Source organism: Meles meles, chromosome 9 (assembly GCF_922984935.1).
Source record: "Meles meles chromosome 9, mMelMel3.1 paternal haplotype, whole genome shotgun sequence".
In the NCBI taxonomy this organism is placed as follows: Eukaryota; Metazoa; Chordata; class Mammalia; order Carnivora; family Mustelidae; genus Meles; species Meles meles.
The window spans coordinates 66,980,941-67,006,837 of record NC_060074.1 but is presented as its reverse complement, the minus strand read 5'-3'; the positions used below and the strand labels follow the sequence as shown (position 1 = coordinate 67,006,837).

At 35.5% G+C, this 25,897-nt stretch overlaps 1 protein-coding gene across 3 annotated transcripts in view; it reads right to left on the bottom strand.

Annotated features, from left to right (window-relative positions):
* Positions 1-25,897, bottom strand: part of UBR3 (ubiquitin protein ligase E3 component n-recognin 3) — a 239,565-nt gene that overhangs the window by 167,840 nt on the left and 45,828 nt on the right. For all 3 annotated transcript variants that reach the window (XM_046018934.1, XM_046018937.1, XM_046018935.1), the window contains exons 6-9: positions 16,437-16,503; positions 8,641-8,771; positions 7,036-7,264; positions 177-356 (exon numbers count right to left, since the gene is read on the bottom strand). In XM_046018934.1, the coding sequence (XP_045874890.1) occupies positions 177-356; positions 7,036-7,264; positions 8,641-8,771; positions 16,437-16,503 (607 nt within the window). The remainder of the gene's footprint in view (positions 1-176; positions 357-7,035; positions 7,265-8,640; positions 8,772-16,436; positions 16,504-25,897) is intronic.

Below are 25,897 nucleotides of genomic sequence, written 5' to 3'. Positions count from 1 at the left end.
TAATTAAAATAAGACACTTCACATGTATTAATTATTAATTAATAATTGTTAATTAAAATAAGACATTTCACATGTAACCTGAATGATGTGCTTTTATCTTTTAATCAGTATATTAGATCGTCTTGCATTAGGCATTTTGTAAACTAAAAAAATTAACAAAAAAGTAAAATTCATACCTTGAAAGAAAGATACAAAGTTCATCCATGTAACTAACAAACCATGGTCCTCCAAAAATCTCTTAGCCACACTTTGATGAGAAAGGATATTAATAAAATCACTGACAAGAGGCCAATAAGTGTTATTCTTCAGTAATGCTTCTCCACAGTTCACTACCACATGTAAACTATTTTCTTCATCTAAAACAGACACACACAGCCCAGTAATAAATAAGTTTTTAAAAAATGAAAACTTTACCAACGATACACATTATATACATTAGAATCAGGGATATCTCAATTCAAACTCCAGCCAGACATATGGTGTGTTACTTAGACTCTGAATCAATTTCCCCATCTATAAAATGGGGGAAAGACATATATCTTAAAGAAATTAAATGAAACATTAACATAACACTAAGCACATCATTATAATAATTATGACCACATGTCTAACATATTACATGATACTGAACTAGCTATATATTCATAAAACCTTATTATTTTCCTGATTTTAACAACATAATGCAGTATCTTCAGTTCTAATCAATAAAATATTTTAGCCCTTGATTAATCTCATTCCATCTTATCAAACAAATCTATATGTGATGTATAATTGCTTTCTTCTGCTCAAAAAATATGTAAATATAACTTTTTAGCAAGTACAGTACTGCAAAAGTGAAAGATACACACATAAATAAACTTAAGCCTTTAAAAAAATCCTCAAAGTGTAATTACATTATTGTGGGTGGGGAAAGATTAGGTATGTACAAATCTTTACTATTAGAAGCTACAGCATATATGCATTAGCTCTCTTAATCTAGTCCAAATTAACTAATTCACTGGACAAATGAGCGCCAATTCCTAATGTAAAACATACTAATACCATAATATACAGAACGCACAAAGCTAGTAACCTACTCCCTAGTACATAAGCCAAGATATATGCTTATCCAGAATCCATTTTTGTTTCTATTCACGTTAACTGTTCTTTTTATTATAAATTTTAAATTAAAAGTACATAAACTGATGAAATAAAGACAGGTATGACAAAAACTGGAGCATAAGCTTTTGAGAGATAATAAAAGTGTCTAAGAAAATGCTAAAAAATCTTAGAGAAAAATCATAAAAACCTAGAATTTTTGCACTCAGATTGCTTTATAAAGGTTTTTTGTTTTAACACCAAAGAAACTGGAACCGGAAATCACAGATGATGCTTTACAGAAGTGATGAGGGAGAACTCCAGACATGGAAACCAAAACTTAAAAATGCTTTGCCCAAAATTAACAGATTAGAGAATGAACAAGCATCTCTGTATTTTAAGTTAAAATGCACTGTTTAATACATGTATCATTTTTTAATGATAACTCACTTTAACCAACTTTTTCAACTAACCATCTACTTGTGAAACTCATCAGTAGGGGCACTGGGTGGCTCAGTGGGTTAAGCATCAGCCTTCATCTCAGGCCCTGATCTCAGGGTCTTGCCCTGGGATGGAGCCCCCACTCAGTGGGGAGTCTGCTTCTCCCTCTCCTTTCGCCCCTCCCCCCCACTGGTGTGGGCTCGCTCTCTCTCTCTCTCTCTCTCTCTCGCACAAGAGCTCACTCTCTCACAAATAAACAGTATCTTTTTTAAAAATTTAAAATATTTTTAAAAATAAAAATAAACTCATCAGTGAAGAGGCTTCTACTGTACTTCTTATTTTCCATACATTAAATTTAGGTTTCAGTCCATGAAATTATTTTACCTAACTCTTAAATTTAAAAGTATGTAAGAACAGGACCCACAAAGTTAACTATGCACTCTTTTAGTGCCTCTCAATAGGAGAGAGAGTATAACTGAATGAAGAAGTGGGGCTTCTACAAACCACATACACCTGAGATCAGAAAGCCATCTCTGACTGACAACTGCTGCCACCATGAGTTGGTGAGCAGTTGATATTAATGGGACAGTGCTCAGTGATAATGGAATTTAAAATTTTTTAAACACTGAAAATCACTGTTCTATTTAGTTGAAACCAGAAGATGAATAAGCAGAATAAAATTAATCAAAATGACTATTTTCCTGGCACTGCTGTAAATACTATTGTTCTTATGAAAAACACCTTGGGACTTTTAGTAAAATAAAATGACTAAGACTTCTATTTTTCCCCAACTGAGATTTACTCATCAACAAATATTTATTCAGCACTTACTGAGGGCCAGGTATTCTTTTAAGTTCTGAGAATAAAGTGGTAAATAAGTCAAAACTTATATAGTCTCTCCACTGAGATTAATATAAGACAAAGTGTGATATGGCTATCATAGGCAAAGTACAAGAAGTCATAAGAATAAATACAGCTAGTCTACAATTCAGGAAAAGAGTCTAACTTAGGAAGTGATGTCTAAACTAAGACCTACAGAATGAAGGAGGAATTAGGATCAGCCAAATAAACCAGGGATGGGAGAGGAAATGGTGTTGTAGGTAGAGGAAGCAATCTAAAAAAGGATGCAATCTTTGGGACAAAGAATGCAGGGGATAGGTGGCACAAATGAAGACAAAGGGCCTTAAAAATTAGCTTCAGGAGTTTGGAGTTCATGTGAAGAGGATGGCAAGCTACTGGGGGGTAGGGCTGAGAGACAGGGACATGATCAGAAGTGTAGTATGGAAAGTGGCCAAAGGAAGGTGATGATGACTAGTGGTATGAGGCCTAGGTATGAGGCCATGTCAATGGCTTGAACTATGGTGGTGGCATGAAGATGTAAAGATGAAAAGAACAGCTATTTAAAGATGTTTAGAAGGTTCAAATGCAGACTTGATGATGTTTATTAAATCTACAAGGAGCACAAAGAAGTCAAAAAAGACTCCCAGGTTTTTAAGTTGGGCAGCTGCATAGGTGGTTGACAGTGGTACCAAAACACACACTTTGTGTACTCATATACTCATACATATATACACATTCACACACACACAGGAATAGAAAAGAAGCAAGCTTGATGGAGCGATAAGAAGGAATTTTTGGTGTGGACATTGTGTGTTTGAGGTACTTGCAGACATTCAAAGACATTCAAAGAATATAGCTCAATAAACAGTTTAATATGCAGGACAGAACAATCTGGGATTAGTATATCTACAGACATTCCTATGGCTATGCAACATATGGCTTTTGGGGGTTTGGGGGTGGGTTTGGGTTTTTTGTTTTTGTTTTTGTTTTAGCTTTTTTTGTGAGAGAGAGAGAGTGTGTGTGAGAGCATGGGGGAGAGGGGCAGAGGGCGAGAGAAAGAGAATCTTAAGCAGGTTCCATACCCAGTGCAGAGCCCACCATGGAGTTCAATCTCATGACCCTGAGATCACGACCTGAGCTGAAATCAAGAGTCAGATGCTTTTTTTTTTTTTTTTTTTTTTAAGATTTTATTTATTTATTTGACAGAGAGAGAGATCACAAGTAGTCAGAGAGGTAGGCAGAGAGAGAGGAGGAAGCAGGCTCCCGGCGAAGCAGAGAGCCCGATGCGGGGCCCGATCCCAGGACCCTGAGATCATGACCTGAGCCGAAGGCAGCGGCTTAATCCACCGAGCCACCCAGGCGCCCCAAGAGTCAGATGCTTAACCAACTGAGCCACCCAGGCACCCCTGCAACATACGGTTTTAAGTTTCCGTTTTATACAGATTGTTTCATAAGACAAATTATAATACAATTTCAGGGATACGAATAGCTATATTTAGAATCACAAAGTAATACAGTACAGAAAAAAATATAACAAAGTAAAAGTGTAAGGTAGTGATCGCTTACTACTAGAGGTTTTTTCCTTTTGATCTTTAGGTATTGCTGTGGCCATGTGAATTCTCATTATATCAGCTTCTATATTTACTAATAGTATAGACAAAATTTTCTATTTTGTCTAATGAAAATTTCTGCAAAAGCTAGAAAGATTTATTAAAAAAACAAAGTATAGAAGTCCTACTGTAATATCGGTAGCTAGTTATAGGTAGTTCAAAATATTTAAAGCCCATTCTAATACTCTTGATGTAAAAACAGGAAAGTTTATGGTGCTTTTAGAAAGCCAATAAATATGTATCATGAAACATAATGCTACTTTTTAAAAAGAGGACTAAAACACCATGGGAGCTAAAGACCATTTTAGACCTTGGCTTAGAAATAATGTAATTTACTGCTGGAAGAAATACGTTTATACTTAACGATCTTAGCAATGCTATCACCAGCTACTTAGCTTCCAGAAAATTCAATTCAGAAAATTGAATTTTCAGAATAGACTAACTGCATTAGAAGGCAAGTACATACAAAAGGCAAAAATAAGACTTTGCAGTATGATTTTTAAAAATATGGGAAAAGTGAGAAGAGCAAAGATACCAGGACAAAGTGCCAAAAAACACCAACATCAACAGGAGAAGCAGAAAAGAGCTTTGGGACACAGAAAGAACAGACAACCAACAGTGTGAAATGCTGCTGAAAATCAGTAAAGATAAGGTCCGAAGAGTGGCCACAGGTTTCCCCATCATGTATGTCATGAAAAGGGTGATCCCATAATTTATTGTATAAAATGGGACACTTTTGAGAATAAAGGAGATTGTATGAATAACTATGTCAGAACAATAGCATTATTTGGAGCCATTCTGGGAAAAGTAGAACATATGACCAGTGGAGTCACAAACAATTATGGAGAGAGCAACAAAATGGTGGAAGTGGACACTAGATTGAAGTGGGTTACTAAGTGACTAAAAAGCAAGGAAACAAACAAACTCTTTCAGGAAATCTGGCTACAGAAAAAATATGAGAATGAAACACATCTTCTCAAACATTCTTCCTTAAAGATCAAGTACAAACAATATGTAAATAATAAGCACAGCTAAACCATATAAGAAAAAAGAACTCCAGATGCTTTCCAAAAGAGCAGATACTTCTAACTTTTAAAAGTTTTCTAGTTTAGGGGGGTCTGGGTGGTGCAGTCAGTTAAGTATCTGACTCTTGATTTCAGCTTAGGTCATGATCTCAAGATCATGAGATAGAGCCTGGCGTTGGGCTCTATATTCAGTATGGAGTCCACTAAAGACACTCTCTCTCTCTCCCTCTGTCCTGCCCCACCTCTCTTTCTCTCTCAAACAAATAATATCTTTAAAAACTCAAAACAATTTTTAAAATTAAAGTTTTCTAGTTTATAAACTAAAAATACCCTTTTTGGGAAAAATCTTTCTCTAAATATATCATTCAATATATAAGAATATCATTGATACAAATGAATTATGATAGATACCATTTCAAAAAAGGACAAGCAATACATGTAATATATGTAGCTGAATCTTCAAAAGAAAGGGTCATCTTATGTGAAAATAGAAGAGCTATAATACAAAGCACCTTTTAAATTTTCCTTTAAAAAAGTGAAGAGATATATTGCTTAATGTAAATAATGTATTATGCTCCCATTATACCTACAACAGGAAGACAGGCTTACATAGTGGGCAGGAGTACAGGTTTAATTCAGACAACTAGCCTTACTATTTATAGCTATAAAACCATAGATCATTGACTTCAACTCCCTCAGCCACAGTTCCCTCACCTATAAAATGGAAAAAAACAGTATCTACTTTACAGACAGTTAAATGACATCATAGTACTGAGGAAAGAGCATAGCACATAGTGAGTGCTCAAAAGCTGATAGCTATCATTTTAGCTAGCTATCATTAGCATATATAAGCACTGCATACCGCACTGAGCACTATCATTAGCATATATAAGCACTGCATACTGCACTGAGCATACACCAATTTTTAGGTTATGGTATCACCTGAGAATGAATGACATGAAAACAGAGAGAAAATAGTAGCTGATATGCAAAAGGAGGTAACAGTGAAACAAATCAAGTCTCAACTACAAGATCTCTCCTCCAAAGACAATGGAAAGATTTAATCTCAGGTATGTTTTTAAAGTTTAGCCCCATGTGCCAACTAGTAAGACACAGTACTATCAGTGTTGACCTGCTTTGTGTCATGGTTAAGGCTAGACATCAGGAGATAAGAAGACCTTGGCTCTGTCGTTTACTAGCTGTCTAACCTATGGTAAATGCATTAACTTCTCTAAGCCTCAACTTACTCATCTTTAAGGTGGGAATAATATGGATAATAATAATAACAATCTCAGAGAACTGTTCAGAAACTTAACTAAGACAACATATGAATGGTATTAATACAGTGCCTCGTACACAGCAAATACTCAAATAAAACGAATTATTACAGGGAGGTAAAGTTAAGATGAAAGACCACAGTGAAATGAGAATGGGAGGAGATCCTAGAAATATTATAGTAGTTTGAGGAGTATCAATCATACAGTGAGCACAAAAGAAAAAAACTAAAGACCTCTCTAAGGGAAAAGAAAAAAAAAGGCAAGATTTATTTAAACTTTTGAATTTAAAACGATAGGCATATAAAAATGTCTAAGGCAGATAATACAAATTTATAATAAAAAATAGGAACATGACTAATAAAGAAATGTTAAATTATGGTAAAGTCATATGACATTAATACCTGCAACCATTAAAAACATGTTTTCGACACATACAATATAGCAGCATATTTTTAAAGTATAGTAGTATATTTTTAAAGTATTATTTGAATCTGTAAATATACTCGTATCATACAAAAAGAAAAGAAATATCCAAAACTGTTAACAGCTATTTGCAAATAACAAAGCTAAAAGTAATTTTAAAGTTTGCCTTAAAAATAATAAAGTCTGTCTTTAAATTTTGATGAAAATTTTCAAAAAATTCTTTAACAAAGATGTATTACTTCATAATATTTTTAAAGCTATTTTAAGCATGTAAGGAGGTTTTTAAGACTAGTTACACAAAGTATACCAATAATAAAACTAGTGAAATAATTCTGAGTTTACCTTGTAGCTCACTTTTAATAAGGCAACTTTCCATCATGTATAACAGCACAGTGACCATAATATCCAGCAGCTGACATTCTTCTGTTACCTGTCTGGCTAACTCTTCATTGCTGAACAACTGAACACTAATATGCACGATTCTGTTAGACATTGTGTCTGACTCGTGACTTTTCTTCAGTGTTTTCATAATGAAAGCATAATGCTGAACAAACGTTTTTGTGAAAGCAACCTGTAAATTTTTAAATAGGAAGAAAAAAACATATAAGTTTAACTTTGAGTTTTATAACACATTTTCCAATATATTATATTAATATTTTAGAGCTATTATTAGCTTATGATGACACCCACAGAAATTTTAAAAGTAATTTCAATGATGATGGTAGTCACATTCTTTTGTCTGAAACATTAGCAAAATACTTGGATGGTTAAAAAACTTTTAATAGACATTTTAAATTATTAAAGTTTTAGAACAATTATAAATATCATGATTTAAAAATACCAATTTTCACTTTGGTTACAAATACATCAATTCACTAATGTTGAAGCAGGTATCTTTGTTCTGTGCTATCTACTTTAACAACAAAATCTAAAGTCTCGCTTAAAACCATACCAGAGGATTTAATATAATTAAAATCAAGAGAATGAATGTGATTAACTCCAAAAGAAATGTCTTCTCCTACTTGACTGGAAAACTGACCGCTATCTGAGTAAATAAATACTCTCTCTACATACCATACACACCACTTCTTCTTTTCTTAACCAGGTATAAAGACATAAAACAATGCCATTATTCATTAAAGTGTAACTCCTAAAGAGGCTTTATTATATAAACCATAAGGAGAACTACAGCCCAAAAAAAGGAAGAAGAAGAAGGATAGCATAATTTATTTTCTTTCCATACACTAGGCTGTGTCACTTTCCCATAACCACATGATGGTCATAAATGAGAGTCTAGACCCTCTGGAACTACAGTCTTCACCTATCTACATATGTATATAGGTCAATAACTGTTCTATCTTTAACGGTTATGGCCAGCAGCGACTAACCCTGCGATTTTCTCAAACCTAACCTCACAATTCACTTTTTTTTTTTAAAGTAATCTCTACACCTAACATGAGTCTTGAACTCATCACCCCAAGATCGAGAATAGCAAGCTCTACCAACTGAACCAGCCAAATGCCCCTATAATCCCACAATCTAAATTCAATTCTAAATCCCACAATCTAGATTCAATTAAACATTCTCATAGCACTTTGTACCTTTCCTTTGGAGAACCTACCACAATTTAATTGACTACATATTTACTTGTGCAATTATGTTTTTGTTTGTCCCCCAGCATTCTCTCTGGACCAAGTTCCATGCAGACAGAGTTCTCTTAGGAATACTGCTTTGTAAAGCTGCTTTGCCTCAGATATATGATCCTGTGCTTTTTGTGCAAAACCTATTTTGACAACAAAAGAAGCTAATGCTTTTTATTAGTGTTATCTCAGTCCTAGAAGCTACAATAAAATAAGACACAGCTTAAAAACAAACCAAAAAATTTCATGATGAAAAGGCAAAGAAAGAGGAGCAAAGTTCAGAAAAGAAGGGAAAAAACATAGATACCTTATACTCTTGATCTGGAAGCATGTTGAGTAAGAAAGTTACCATCTTCTGAGGGAATTCATACTTTATAGTCCAAAACAATAGTTCTTCTAGAAAACTTTTATGTTTCAAAACATCCATTATAGATTGATCTACATAAAAAAAAGAAAACTTATCACCTAATGATTTAAGCTGCTCACCTCATTTAAACCTTACTATAATAACCATTAACTTCAAACACTCGAGTGTATCTACAAATTAAGGACACCCTTTCAATAATTCAATAATACTGACATCATCAATCCAGGTTTCTACAATCTCCATGGTAAACAATAAAACACTTAATCCTTATATTTAAATAGGAAGCAGTTACTAAAAAAATAATTACTTGCCCTTAACATAAGCCATTTATCTAAAATTTCTAAAATTCCAAATAATTATCCTACAAGAACAATATTTATGGTATTTATACTAATATTAATAGTAATAATAATTTTAAGCTAAAAACAAAATATTAAAGCCATAAAGCCCAAAGTTATTGAATCTTTTCATTTTTAGTTTTTAGAGAAAAGGGGGGAAATTGTTATAGGATTCAATAATTTATTTCTTTAAAATTGTTCTTCAGAAAAGAAATACTAATTTTGCTACAGGAAGTAATTACTAATGTATTACTTTCTCTAGTATATACAGAAGCATTTGCTTCTTATCTGTTAAGAATATACCGGGAAAATTATAAAGAATGTTATACATTCTTACTTGCTCTAGACTCAAGATGCCCTTCTTCATGCATAGGGGAAACAGAAAATGAACGCCCCTTTTATTTTTTTTTCCCATTTTATTTATTTTTTCAGCGTAACAGTATTCATTCTTTTTGCACAACACCCAGTGCTCCATGCAAAACGTGCCCTCCCTATTACCCACCACCTGTTCCCCCAACCTCCCACCCCTGACCCTTCAAAACCCTCAGGTTGCCCCAACCTCCCACCCCTGACCCTTCAAAACCCTCAGGTTGTTTTTCAGAGTCCATAGTCTCTTATGGTTCGCCTCCCCTCCCCAATGTCCATAGCCCGCTCCCCCTCTCCCAATCCCACCTCCCCCCAGCAACCCCCAGTTTGTTTTGTGAGATTAAGAGTCATTTATGGTTTGTCTCCCTCCCAATCCCATCTTGTTTCATTTACTCTTCTCCTATCCCCCTACCCCCCCATGTTGCTTCTCCATGTCCTCATATCAGGGAGATCATATGATAGTTGTCTTTCTCCGATTGACTTATTTCACTAAGCATGATACGCTCTAGTTCCATCCACGTCGTCGCAAATGGCAAGATTTCATTTCTTTTGATGGCTGCATAGTATTCCATTGTGTATATATACCACCTCTTCTTTATCCATTCATCTGTGGATGGACATCTAGGTTCTTTCCATAGTCTGGCTATTGTAGACATTGCTGCTATAAACATTTGGGTACACGTGCCCCTTCGGATCACTATGTTTGTATCTTTAGGGTAAATACCCAGTAGTGCAATTGCTGGGTCATAGGGTAGTTCTATTTTCAACATTTTGAGGAACCTCCATGCTGTTTTCCAGAGTGGTTGCACCAGCTTGCATTCCCACCAACAGTGGAGGAGGGTTCCCCTTTCTCCACATCCTCTCCAGCATCTGTCATTTCCTGACTTGTTAATTTTAGCCTGAATGCCCCTTTTAAATATAAGGATTCAAAAAGGGATAAAATTACCTCACAGCCAATTTCTTTATTATTATTATTAATTTTTTATTTTTTATAAACATATAATGTATTTTTATCCCCAGGGGTACAGGTCTGTGAATCGCCAGGTTTACACACTTCACAGCACTCACCATAGCACATACCCTCCCCAATGTCCAATAACCCCACCCCCCTCTCCCCACCCCCCTACCCCCAGCAACCCTCAGTTTGTTTTGTGAGATTAAGAGTCACTTATGGTTTGTCTCCCTCCCAATCCCATCTTGTTTCATTTATTCTTTTCCTACCCCCACACCCCCCACATTGCATCTCCACTTCCTCATATCAGGGAGATCATATGATAGTTGTCTTTCTCCGACTGACTTATTTTGCTAAGCATAATACCCTCTAGTTCCATCCACATTGTTGCAAATGGCAAGATTTCATTTCTTTTGATGCCTCACAGCCAATTTCTAAGCTACTCCTTGAGGACTACTTTGTCTCCTATTAATCTCTGCAACCTTGCCATACTGAGTCAACAGAAAGGTCTCAACAGGTATATAATGAACTGAATATTTTTAATACTTTGGCTATTTCTTTCTCTCCCCTTAGTGTCTTTCCCTAAAAAAGAACTATAAAATTCTGACTTCATCTTTGTTGGAGCAAATGATCTTGGGCTTGGGCTACTGCTCTGGATTATCAGGTCCATTATAAGGACATTTTAGAGGATACAGCAAGTGTCAACTGTGATTGGATTGGTTCAGTGATAATGCTTACACAAGGACTAGAGTTAAATGAATGATTCTAAAAAATAATATCACATGCAACAAAAAACCCATGGATAGCTCTAAATTGAATTATAGTTCAAGTTGTCTTGAAGAGTAACCTTGAAGCATTTTTTCAATTAAACCCTACCCTACCTCAATCTCACAGTTCTCCTATTATTGAGTAATGTGGTCACACCACATCTCCTCAGGTCATGGGTCTAAAAATGTCACAATAAGGGCACCTGAGTGGCTCAGTGAGTTAAGCATCCAACTCTTCATTTTGACTCAGGTCATGATGTCAGGGTCCTGAGATTTAGCCCTACATTTGGCTCTATGCTCAGCGCAGGGTGTACTTGTCCCTCTCCCTCTGCTCCTTCCCCTTCTTGCACTCACACTCTCTCTAAAATAAATAAAATCTTTTTTTTTTAAATGCAACAATACTCAGGCCATCAATATCTCTCTTGATTCTTCTTTAAAACATTCTGATTTTTCTTAAAAGATTTTATTTATTTGACAGACAGAGATCACAAGTAGGCAGAGAGGCAGGCTGAGAGAGAGGAGGAAGCAGGCTCTCTGCTGAGCAGAGAGCCCGATGCGGGGATCTATCCCAGGACCCTGGGATCATGACCTGAGCTGAAGGCAGAGGCTTTAACCCACTGAACCACCCAGGTGCCTCTAAAACATTCTGATTTCAACAGGCTTGAATCAATACTTAATAGACATAACTTTAACCCAATTTTTCTGTTAATAATAAATAACCCATTATTTTTAGAATAATTTTTAGAATCTCCTTTATTCTGGAGATACTACAATTTTAACTACAGAGAGGCAAAAGTTATGTCCCAATTTCCTAACTCCCTTTCAGTTTGCTTTTGGTATAAGCAATATTTAATAGCAATAAAAATATAAATACAGGGCGCCTGGGTGGCTCATGGCTTAGAGCCTCTGCCTTCAGCTCAAGTCATGATCCGTCCTGGGATCATGCCCCACATTGGGCTCTCTGCTCAGCAGGGAGCCTGCTTCCTCATCTCTCCCTCTCTGCCTGCTGCTATGCCTACTTGTGATCCCTGTCTGTCAAATAAATAAATAAAAATCTTCAAAAAATATATATATGTAAATATAATTATACTATACATCTCAGTGGAAACTATTTATTCTTTATTTTCTAAATCTCAGAATTTTCTACTTATAAACCAGAAATCTCTTCCTTATGAACTAGATCATTCCCAGGATACAACAATGATTTTAAAAATTGAAATAAATAAATCTTGCAAAAAATGAGGTAAAATATATTCAAAGGCACATGCTGACAGTTTCAATGCCAAAAAAAATTAAATTAGGGCCCAAGTGAATCAGGTGACAAAATTATATTCTAATTTTGAATATAACCCAGAGCATATTACTGATGTCAGTTTAATTCTTACAATTCATTTAGCACTAATATGATTGAAAAATTTAGACTACCAAAAAAAAAAATAAATTAAATCCTCACAGATAAGTATTTCTAAAAATATTTACAAAACTAAAAAAACTTGTAGTATTAACCTTAGAACTCAGTTATGACTCTGCAAGTCTGCATTTGCCAAATCAAAGCCTGGAGCTACCATAATTATTATATATATATTATATATACACAACCAGATATATATATATAATATATATATTATACACACATATATATAGAAAAAGGTATTCATTTTTTAAAACAAATAATCCAAATGAACCAGAAAAGCTATAGCTTCTACTAAAATCAAAACAACTGCAATTATGTACGATTCCATTTTTCATCACCAAATAAAAAAAAAAAAAGAAAGAAAAAAAACCACAGTATCTTCACTGTTACTGTTCTTAAAATAAGTGAAATCATTTTCCCCAAGATATTTAAAACATGAGTGATGTGCTTTGTGTTATGCTATGGAGATGTGGTTAGAATGCTTCCATTAGTTTGGTATAATGACATATTTGCCTTTAAAATCTGGATTTAAATTGTCATGATGTTTAGAATGCCTAAACTACCTTAAGCCAAACTGTAAAAAGAGATTTTTGAGCAATCAATATGTGTACAAATGCATGAGTAACATAAAGATTTTCATTAGACAGCAGAGTCCAGGATCCATAACTCAGGAGCTCAATAATCTCAGCCATGTTAACTGAAGCCCTATAGGCCTCAGTTTCTTCATCCTTAAAATTTAGGTTTAGAGAGGAGACAGTGAATGTGGCACAGTGCCTCAACCTCTTGCCTATTATTATCTTTTATTTTCAGCTCACTTTCAAACCATTGAACCAAATTCTTACAAAAACTAAACCAATCCTTGGACTTCAAAACAACTACCACTTTTTGAAAACAGAGGTTCTACTAATTCAAAAAGCCATTTCTTCCATGCACATACTTAAAGTAAAAATGGTAACTGATCAAGTCTTAAATCTCTGTAGCACTTCTCACCAGTGGAGGAAGGAAGAGAAGATAATTCAATCTCAAATATGAAAAAAAATCAGGAATAAAATAAGCTTCAATTTTAAGTCTCCATAGAAAGTATCTTACCCAATGTTTGACCAGACTGTAGGAAAACAATGACCTCTCACACCATATCAAGTATTTTTTTTTTAGACATCCCGAAAACTGAAACTCAAGTATGTACCTAAGTATGTTGAAGTATGTACTTCAACTCGGATGTATGTCAAGGACTCAGGTAAACACACAGACAACTCTGGTAAGTCAAAGGCCAGGTTGCCATATGAGTTCTAACTTCCTTCAGGCATCACAGGTTCCCTGCTAGTTAAGGAAGAAGGGGAACATGTGTGCACATGTGCATCCTGGACCACAGATCAAATTTCATGCCCTTTGCTAGGGTGGAGCCAAGGGCAGGCCACCCCAAGATGGACTCCTTTGGTATGAAGATGAGGAAGTTCCTCAAAAAAATAAACGCAGAAATACCATGTAATCCACTAATTCCACTACTGGGTATTTAACCGAAGAAAACCAAAACACTAATTCAAAAAGATATATGCACCCCTGTTTACTGCAGCGTTATTTACAATGGCCAAGATATGGAAGTTTCCATCAACAGACAAATGGATAAGGAAAATGTGGTATATATACACAATGGAACAATAGGCACCCATAATAAAGGATGGGATTGTCATGAGAAAACATGATGGACCTAGAGGATATTATGCTAAGTGAAGTAAGTCAAACTGAGAAAGACAAATACCATATGATTCCACTCAAAAGTGAAATCTAAAATATACATATAAATATATATACGTTAATACATATGTGTATACACACATACACACACACACACACATAGAGCAGAATCAGACCTATCAATACACAAAACAAACTGATGGTTGCGAGAACAGAACAGGTGGGGAGATAACCAAAAAAGGGTGAAGGAGAGAGGGAGATACCAGCCTGCAATTATGGAATCAGTATGTCGCAGGAATAAAAAGCAGACCATAAGGAATACAGTCAGTGATCCTGCAATAGTGATGTTACGAGACAGATGGTAGCTACACTTATGAACATACCATAACGTAGAAACTTGTCAAATCACTAAGCTGTATACTTGAAACTAATGTAACTTTGTATGTCAACTATACTCAAACAAAAGCAATCAAAATCCAGCAGATTTAGGAAAATTTCTTTGCCTTCCCCATCAACAACCTAAAAAGAATTCAGATAGAGGAACTGCTCCAGAAAGAGAGCTATCACCAAAAATAACTACATTATGATATAAACTAAGTGTGGTAGACAGGGAGGAACCTAGCAAGACCTGTGTCCCATTGTTTCTAAGAGGCCTAGCAAATATTTATTTATCAAATATTTACTCTTTCCCATCTTCCTGTGATTTGCATGTCTTCCCTTTGAAGTTCCAGACCCTTACCCATTTCTCCCTAGTTCAGAATCACCTATATACTTTATTTTGCCCGTTTTGGGATTTTCCACATCTGTATGAATTCCCCATACGTACACCATTAAATTTTATTTTCTCCTGTTAATCTGTTTACTGTCATCTTAGTCTGGCTAGAAGGATCTTGAGCAGTTCCCAACACTAGGAGCCCCAAGTTAAATGCAGCAGCATAACTAACTCTGAACAGACTGGCAAAATGAGCCTCAAATGAAACTGCCCGCTTGCTCCACCTTTCCAAGCAGTTGTAAATATTCCACAAGATACACTCAGCACCAGAAATAATAATTATCTTCTTTTCATCAAAATAATAATTCAACCTCTGGAGACTCTCTAACAGACCATACTATCCCAGGATATAGACCATGTTAAGATCTGGAAATCCATGGCAAAAATCCAGAGCACAGGCTGTCAACAAGTAACAAGTACTCTAGAAAATTTTTTAGTAAGGGTCAAGAAAACAGTGATTAACAGCTTTGGCTCTGGTATTTGAATTAAGGATCTATTTCTCATTAGTTGTGATCTCTAACATGCCTCCATTTCTTCATTCATAAAATAGTAATAATAATAATAAAAATAATAATAATAATAATAATAATTACTGTTTTGTATGGTGACTTTAAGAATTAAATGAAACAACGTATGTGAAATACCTGGCACTATGTCTAGCATGTACAAAAAGATCAATAAATATTACTCATTATTATCACTAATCTAGTCCCTTACTACAGACATACCTACTTCCTCCTTCGAGCAAACATACTGAGCCCTTACTGAACCCTTAAAAAAGTGCCACTCATTTTTACTCTCTACCGCCTCCCACCTCTCTCTCTCACCATCTCTCCCATACTTATGCTTTTTCACTGTAGAAACTATATACCCCAGATTATAAAAAGACGTAACTCCATCTAAACTTTATACCAAAAACACTGGATCCAAATCAAAGAATCAATGAAAAGATTCACTTTTTTAATGGCTCAAATATAATAATGCACATCTTACAAAAAGAAACAATAAACAAAATTCCAACAGTAAGGGTTTCATTTGCTTTTGAGGTCCCCCACAATCATCCCCCTAACAATACTTTCTCCATCATTAGACAAATGTAAGGACATAACTTTCCCTTCAAAATGGCTAGCCCACCAAGTGTTCTTAATGATTAAACATTTTTAGCCTTTTTTTTAAGTTTTCATTTAAATTCCAGTTAATTAACATACAGTGTCACATTAGTTTCAGGTATACAACAGAGTGATTCAAAACTTCCATACACCACCTGGTACTCATCACAACAACTGCACTCCTTAATCCCCCATCACCTGTTTAACCCATCCTCCCACCTACCTCCCCTCTGTTAACTATCAGTTTGTGTCTGTAGTAAAAAATCTGTTTCTTGTTTTTCATTTTTAGCTTTTTACACAAGGAAAAAATTAAATATAAATACCTTTGGTGCTACTGCTTAGTTTGACCCTCTTTCTCTTGCCCAGACCTTGACTTCCATCCTGATCCTCCTGGAGGAAAACAAAATTAGCATCATATACAGTCCTATTCATGAATGTATACATTTCATATAAAGTAGAAATATGCTTATAAATTCTGTTAAATATGTAACACAGGCATGCTTACATAGTATTAATCAACACATTTTACTTTTATGTATATACCGTAATAAAATTTTTTATTTTAAAATTAGCATAATATATAATGAAAATCCTTAGTATTAAAATACAAGAGCTCTTAAATTTAATCTGTGCTTTTAATGAAAGACTTGTAAAATCCAAAAATGTCAAAATTAAAAATTTCCCATTAAAAAAACTTTCCTAACCTTATAAACACAACATCAAATGCACAAAGAATATAAAGAGGAGGAGGGAAGCAGATTAGCATAGGAAGAAAGGAGAGCAAGGAAAGAGGGCTAAAACAATGAAAAGAGAAAAAGCTTTGAAGGATCTGAGAGAAAAGTTCAAAAAATGAAATTCTGGGGGCGCCTGGGTGGCTCAGTGGATTAAGCCGCTGCCTTCGGCTCAGGTCATGATCTCAGGGTCCTGGGATCGAGCCCCGCATCGGGCTCTCTGCTCCACAGGGAGCCTGCTTCCTCCTCTCTCTCTGCCTGCCTCTCTGCCTGCTTGTGATCTCTCTCTCCGTCAAATAAATAAATAAAATCTTAGGAAAAAAAAAAAATGAAATTCTGAAAAATAAATATAGGACATTAAAAGCTAAACTTGACAGTTAAAAAAAAAAAATTTAAGATACTTAGGGGAAAAAATCCAAGAAGGAAATACAGGCATGTCTGCTTATATGTGATATATTCATTACTGAAAAAAACTCACATGAAAAAATAACAAAGCCTATGGAGAAAAAAAGATGAGGGGCAGACCACTCACAACCTACTCAAGTTTGTAACCAGAGAAGTAACAAAAGCAATAATCGGTCTCTGGGGATATCATTTGGCTGCGCAGACCAACATCTTGCAGTGGTTTCAGGCTGTCTCAGGGGATGTTAGCACAGCATCACAACAACAGAATGGGAACCTAGCCAGCTAAGGGAGTAGAGAGGGAAAAGGAGCAGAGGAAGCAATAGCCTGCCCCTCCTGCAACCAATATGAAGCTAGAGGTGTGCCTCTTGGGGAGGGAGCCCTGGATGCAAGTGCTCATTTCTAATTTTCTTTAAATGTTGCTGAAAAGGTACCTGCTGCCTTCGCAGCAAAATTCACGGTTTTTCCCCTCCAGCTGAAGGACAGGATTCTACATCCCATTATCCTAGCTCTCCCGAACTAGGAAACACTGCATAGGAATCCCAAACCTCCATGTAATACTGACATCTTTTTCCTATTTTCCAAACATATATGAGCCAAATGATCTTATAAAGACATGTGGTAGTTTGTTGTACTAACAATGGTGTTGTGCTGGTGGTGGCAGTTAGAACTGTGGTGCAAATTCCCAGATACTTTCTCAATTACAGCCCACCAAATCTCCAAAGCAGAAAGGTAGTCTTGGCTTCATGCTGCTCTTTTACCAACTAATATGGCTTTCTCGGCCTACACACCACAGCCTTAACTTCAGGTTTCTGGCAAACCTAGCATCCATCCTCAGGGCTGCGATTTTCCAAAGACACCATTTAGCTCTGTCAGTTAGCATTTACCCAACACTTCCATATGCCCTCCCTGTGAATCCCCACCTTTGCCGGTCCTCTCTGACCACCTACCACCTGGCAGCAGTATTGACAGTCAAACTACACTCTCCTCCTCTTCTACCACCTTCACTTTCTCTTAGAGTAACTTGCCAGAATGAAATTTGGAGGCTTAAGAGACAAAAATCAGACATAAGAATATAAAATCATGACACAGGGTCCAGAGGGTTCTAAAATGTGAGATCTAGCTATCAGCCATTTGTGAAACTGTTCTCCTAATCCTCAGAGAAAAGACAGATTTTGGGGGGAAAAAATCTATAACCCAGGCTAGAATTACTTCATAATTTCAAATACAAACTCCCTATAAAAAGAGCATCCTTGATCAAGCAATGGTCATGGCATAACAAAGTTCTATAAATTTCCCAACCTTACAGTCTAAAAAACAAGTAAAATTAACCAAGCAAAGGAGAGGAAAGCCATTCCAAGAAAAGACAGCATGAACAAAACCACGACAATGAAGTCTGGAAATAGACCAGTGGTTGGGTTTCACATCATGGTAGATTATCAAATACAGCTAGGAAGGGAGATTAAAGGAAGGGAGGGAAAAACGCATACTCTTGCAATTTTTCTGAATGGCTGTTTGTCAATACACATATCAAAAGCCGTTAGGAATATTTATCATTGCAACAGAAGTTTTAGTTATAGGAATTTATCCTAAAGAAACAGACAAGTGAATAAGGACTAGATGAATAACTATTTATCATACATAATGTTACCTGTAATGCAAAATAAAAGAAACTTTGGCTTCCTACAGCAGGTGATTAGGTAAATAAATCAGAGCATACCTGTACTCAAGGAAAACAATGCTAGAACTCTATTTTCATTGTGACCAGATATTTCTTCAAAAATCATTATTAAAAATTAAAAAGGCATACTATATAGAATAGCATAAAGAGTATGAAACATTTAAGTTACTGATAACATATACAGATAAAACCTGTTAAAATATATTCCTTATGAAGTTCAAAACTGTCATTAGTGAGAAAAGCAGGTTATAGAGTAGCATGTATAGGATGAAACCATTAAACTATTAAAATATACTACATATAAAATCTGTTAGAATACAGATGTCTACAATTAGCCGCCTCTAAATAATAGAGTAATAATTTTATATTTTTGTTAACATTTATTTTCTATTTATTCAACAATGAATATGGATTATAATTTTAAGTTCTGATTTCCAATCCTGTGACGATCTGCTCAAGATAACTGATTACTATGCTATCTATTACAAGTCCCACATTTTGTCTTGAGAAAAAACAATACTTCTAACAACAGGAAGAACTCCCAGAGGTGGGAATTTCAGGATTAAGGAAGATGAAAATACAGTTATCATAACCACAATGCCACACCCAACCCCAAATCCATGATAGTAAGTTTTAGTTCTTCCCTATTTATCCATGAAGAAGCAGGAGAGAAAGAACCCTGGGAAAAAATCATAGTCCAATGGACAAGGAAGGAAATAAATCAAGTACAACCTCAATCCAGAGAGCATTTATGCAGCCTAGAAAAACACTTTTGAAATCTTAACTAATACCTGGGCAGGGAAGTGACACCTTACCACATGTGTTTCAGGCACAAAATATGTATAATGTCCAAAAAGAGATAAGATACCAAAAACCCATTCAAACTCTTAGCCTGTAAAATTTCAACCAAATTAACCTTCCTTATTCTATGAATTTACTAGGCAGATGAAAAAAATATAACCTCCATAAAAAGAAGTTGGTAAATTCACAGATGGTTAAAATAATACTCAAAGGCTGTTAACACATAATATACAAGGCTAAAAGGAATATTTAACATATCAGGTTATAAAAATAAAATTCAAAGATCTTGAAGACTAGAACAGTAAAATGAAACACAGACTTAAGTAAGCCACTATAATCTGAGATTGTTTAATTTAAACCAACTTTACAAGTACAAAGCAGAGAGGGACCTCTAGCTTGTCAACTGTTCAGTGTTGAAGGGATGGGAGGGTCAAAACCTAGGCATTTCATTTTTGACTACTGGGTTCCTGCCAACATGTAGCATAAACGCTAAAAGGCTTACAAACAGTATGCTTATCGAAAGAGAGCCCATGCCTGTGTATTGAATCAAATCACACATTTAAAAGGGAGTAAATAGATGAAAAAGGCATGTACAGCAGAAAATATTAAATCACTAAAGCTATATTAAGGAGGTGTCTTATGGAAGTAAAAACAAAAACTTTTCAGGGACAACTGGATGGCTCAGTCAGTTAAGCATCTGCCTTTGGCGTAGGTCACAATCTCAGGGTCCTGAGATCAGCCCTGCATAGGGCTCCCTGCCCAGCAGGGAGTCTGCTTTTCCCTCTCCTCTGCCCCTCCCTGCTGTGCTCCCGATGGCATACATGTGCACTCCAGCTCGCTCACTCTCTCAAGTAAGTAAATAAATCTGTAAAAAAAATAAAAATACTTCTAAAGGAAAAAAATAAGAAATGTGTGAAAATTACAATATTTAGCACAGTATTGAGAAGAACAGCCTTATAATATTTAGAGCTATCAAACAAAAGAACAAGTTGCCTCAGAAACTAAGTAAACTCCCTATCATTGCAAGTGTTTATGAAAAGGCTTACCAACTGTCAGGAATGTTGTAAAATCAATTCCTGCACTGGAAAAGCAATTCACTAGACATTTCTAAGCTCCTGCCTAAAGTTTCTATGATTCTCTACCTCATAACCATTAATGCAATTTATGATTAGAATTAAACCTTCTACCTCCAAAATAAAACTAAATAAAACTAATTTTTTTCTTTTACCTATTAATTTATGAAAAGCAACTCTGTCTTTCAATTTCAATAATCCTGCTTTTGCCACATTTTGACAAATTAGTTTTAACTGTTCATCTGGAATCTGTCCTGAATAAAGGCAAGAGTATTGAAAGCATATTTACATAGTAACTTACTTTAAGTATTTCTCAATTACCTAAAAGTAAGCAAGAAAAAAAAAAGACTAGAAGTAAACAAGCAAAATTAGTAAATCATGGTTATCTCTGGATGATACAGCTGAAAACATTTACCATGTTTTCTTTTTATGCTTTTTTCTACTTTTTAATTTTTGCACAATGGACATTCATAATTTTACAGTTTCACAGAGGGAAAAGTGTCTTAAATGCCTTCATCTGTATTAATAGCTAAGTACATCAATGTCACAGAAATTAATGATCTGGTCATTGTACACATACGGACATTGCTATGGTAATGGCGACACTGAATATAATCTTTAAAAATTATCTTGATTTAAAAGATCCTATTTTCTCTGACAAACTCTAATTAAACCTATGTACAGATAATCTTTTGAACTGAATTATCTGATGGTTAAAATAAATCTAAACAAAAAATTAATATAAATGTAAATTTAAAAATACTTTATAAAGTCAAATGTGCTTGTTTTCTCTTCAGTTCCATATAACACAAACATTTTCTACTCCTATTTCATATGAGCTATACAAAAAAAGAATAAGAAGTAGTAGTATGAAGAATGTCATGTGTATAAATAGTCCTGCTGAGTACATAATGTTCCAGGGACAGCAGGGACAAATTTCTGACACAACTTGTATGAATAAAATTAAGTAGACTGCAATATGCACCCTCATTCAATAAAACTCTTTACAAATAGAAATCTCGCTGTTGCTAATAGTTTCAAATCTGTTCATTTTTAAAACAAAGGGGCAAGAGCAGATTACATCTAGGGTCTCTCCAATTCTAAATTCTTACATTTTTTAATTGTTACAATCATTTCTCTACAGTAGTAATGAAGATGTCACTGCCCTCTTCTCATCCTGTTTTTTTATCTCAATGTTAAATTACAAGAATGAAATCATGAAAAGAGTCTGCTCAATAATCCCATGGCCCTGTAGGGTAAGGGTATAGAAACTCTAAGCTTTAACCATATCCAGGTCTTTCTTAAATTTCAAATATAAATACTAAAAAGCAAATATACCATTTGTGCCTATAGTTACAGAAAAAAAATCAATATAGCTTTAAAAGCCTTAATGAATTTTAAATGGCATAAATAGGTTATTTGCTCAGGAACATGTGTATCTGGGTACTTCTCTGTCATACTCTTTCTATCTTATTTCTGCATCAGCTTTCTCCTTTACAGAGTTAAAAGGAGTTCACAAAGGTAAAGATCAACTTTAAAAATATATATCTACAATCTTAAATGTAAACCTTCATTTTCTTGATCTACAATAGTAACTACCACACTTAAAGAAAACTCTATAATTTTAATTAAAACCCTACAACAGCCATTTCTGCTTACAGCATTATTTCACTGTCACGTGACAGTTTTCCCAACCAAAAAAAAAAAACCACTGAGTAGATGGAAAAATCTATAATCAATTATTGGTATGTTAGTTAGTTGTAATCACTAGTCATTATTTTGGATAGCAAGTGAATCCAGGAAAAACAACGGCAAAGTCATATCTTGGAGTTTTGAAACGTGTTTACAAATTGTTTGACACTCCTCCTTCTAGAGGTGGGATCTATGTCCCCTCCTACTGAATCTGGGCCCACCTTGACAACCCCCAACTAACAAAAGGCAGTTTGTTAGTGACATTATGTACTTCCAAGGCCAGCTCAGAAAAGGCTGTCCAGCTTCTGCTCTCCAGCAGATCATCTGGGAGAAGCCAGTAAATGTTAGTAACAACCTGAGACTCCACTCTGGAGAAGGCACCTGTAGGCACTCTGGTCAAAAGCCAGCTGAGGGGCGCCTGGGTGGCTCAGTGGGTTAAAGCCTCTGGTTAAAGCCAGGGTCCTGGGATCAAGCCCCGCATCGGGCTCTCTGCTCCGCGGGGAGCCTGCTTCCTCCTCTCTCTCTGCCTGCCTCTCTGCCTAGTTGTGATTTCTCTCTGTCAAATAAATAAAATATTAAAAAAAAAAAAAAAAGCCAGCTGAGCTCCTTGCGGACAGCAAGCAATCAACAACCAGTCCTGTCAGTAAGCCACCTTAAATCTCCACTTCAGCTGAGACTTAGAGGACTGCAGTGGCAGCCAACAACTAACTAGAACTTCATGAGGGAACCCAAATGAGAAATGCCCTGCGGATCCCAAATTCCTGAGTCATAAAACTGTAAGGGGAAAAAAAAAAAAAAGGTAATTTTAGGCCACAAAGTTTAGGACAAATGTGTTGTACTGCAATAGTAATAAAATAATCGTTTATCCACTTCACAGAAAGAACTCTAAACCAACTAGATAAGAGACCTAGTGTCCACTTCCAACTCTACCAAAAACTAGTAAATGAAATTCACTAGCTTGAGTGAACCTGTTATTTCCTGGAATTCAGCTTCTTCATCTATAAGTTAGGCAAAATGAACTTTAAGGTCTCTTTTCGCTCTAGCATTAGTAATTTTTATAACCTTCAAATTGCTTCCTCCTGATTCTCATTTTTGTTTTGTTGTATTATATGATTCTTCTATTACTAACTCAAGATTTGAAAATGTGTTCAGAACCAAAAAGCAAGGGTGCCTGGATGGCTCGGTCCGTTAGGCATCTGCCTTTGGCTCAGGTCATGTTCCCAGGGTCCCGGGATTGACCCCACAGACAGGGTCCCTGCTCAGCGGAGAGCCTGCCTCTCCCTCGCCCTCTCTCCCTCTGCCCACCACCACTGGTTTGTGCCAGTGCAAGCGCTATCTTAAGTAAAATCTTTGGAAAAAAAAAAAAAAAAGCAAAGACCTTGTGGTACACAAATCAATGAAACATTAATGAATATGTTTGTATAAAAAATTATGATCATATCGAGTCCTGCATCAGGCTCCTTGCTCAGCAGGGAGCCTGCTTGTTCCTCTGCCTGCTGTTCCCTTATATGTGTGCTCTGACAAATAAATAAATAAATTTTTTAAAGAATTTTTAAATAAAAATCTTTTTTTTTTTTTTAAAGATTTCATCTATTTATTTGTCAGAGAGATAGAAAGAGTACAGGCAGGCAGAGTGGCAGGCAGAGGCAGAGGGAGAAACAGGCTCCCTGCGGAGCAAGGAGCCTGATGTGAGACTTGATCCCAGGATGTTGGAATCATGACCTGAGCCAAAGGCAGCCACTTAACTGAGTGGGCCACCTAGGCATCCCAAATAAATAAAAATCTTTTAAAAAAAAACATGATCACAATCTTAAAATAGAAAATTTCCTCCCTTTATCACTAAAAACCCTTTAGGACTGGCCATAGGTAATGGTCTTATTTTTATACTCTTTATAATCCATACTTTTCATTTTAAGTGTGTGTGATTTTATAATCAGAAAGAAATGAATCTATTAAAATTTAAGATATGCATACTTTGTGACCTAGCAATTCCACATCTTAGAGAACTACTTGCACACCTGCACAAAAAGAAATGTAAGCACTGTATCTTGTCATAAAAAACTGCAAATTAAGGACATGATTGGATAAGCTGTAGTTTAATTCATATTTCAGAATACTATATAGCAAATGGAAAGAAAAGAGTACTGACAAAGATGAATACGCACAGTAGATTATGAGTAAATGAAAGGATACAAACCGGCATAATATTTTTTATTTATTCACAAACACACACACACAATGCATTTCTATAAACACACAGTCATTTAACTCCATAGAAGAGGATCTGTCAAAGACATCCAAACTATTAATTGTAGTTACCCAAAGAAGAGCTGGTATTAGGAAGGGTAGAGAGGGGACTTTTATTTAATCTGAACTGTTTGGCAAAACAACTACAATCTATTTGTGCATTACTTAGGTAATATTTCAATTAAATTTTTAAAAATGAACTTCACTGGGGTGCCTAGTGACTCAGTGGGTTAAAGCCTCTGCCTTCAGCTCAGGTCATGATCCAGGGTCCTGGGATGGAGAATGAGCCCCCGCATCAGGCTCTCTGCTCAGCAGGGAGCCTGCTTCCTCCTCTCTCTGCCTGCCTCTCTGCCTACTTGTGATCTCTGTCAAATAAATAAATAAAATCTTTTTTTTTTATAAATCAACTCCATTGTTTTAAAACATGTTTTAGTAAATTATTTCCTCTGCAAAGATGAGTAGAAATGTGTATAATATGACCTACAATAGCTAAAAATTCAAATACTTGAATCGCTCCTCACATAAAGTACTAGGACAAAAACATTGATCTAGAGTCTAATCTGTGTCTTATCTGTGATAGGTACTTTATGTTAATCGGATTTAATCCTACAGAATTCTCATCACTTTTCCAAGAGAAAATGGATGTTCAGAAGTTAAATGACTGGCAAAAAACAAAGTGATATTATGAGACAAAATTCAAACTGAGGTCTGCCCAACTCTAAAGCTCAAGCTTCTCTTAAAGAAAAACTAAAGTAGGGGTACTTGGGTGGTTCAGTCAGTTAAGCATCTGCCTTCAGCTCAGGTGCCCTGGGAGCAAGCCCCATGTCGAGCCATATCTTGAGCCCCCAGCTCAGTGAGGAGCCTGCTTCTCCCTTTTCCTCCGCCCCCCCAACTCATGATCTCTCTCACTCTCTCTTGCCCTCTCTCTCTCAAATAAGTAAAATCTTAAAAAAATAAAACAGATATCTCTTCAATCCACTTCTAGCTAAACAACCCTACTTCAAATTCTCAAGTTTTCAAATGCCCAAATGACCTCATTTTTATCCCAACTAGAAAATATAATATATAAACTATAAAAAGTACTTTTAAATAAATTAAATTTTTAATTATAAAATATGATTTAAAAATCAGAGTCTAAACTACTTTTAAATATATAG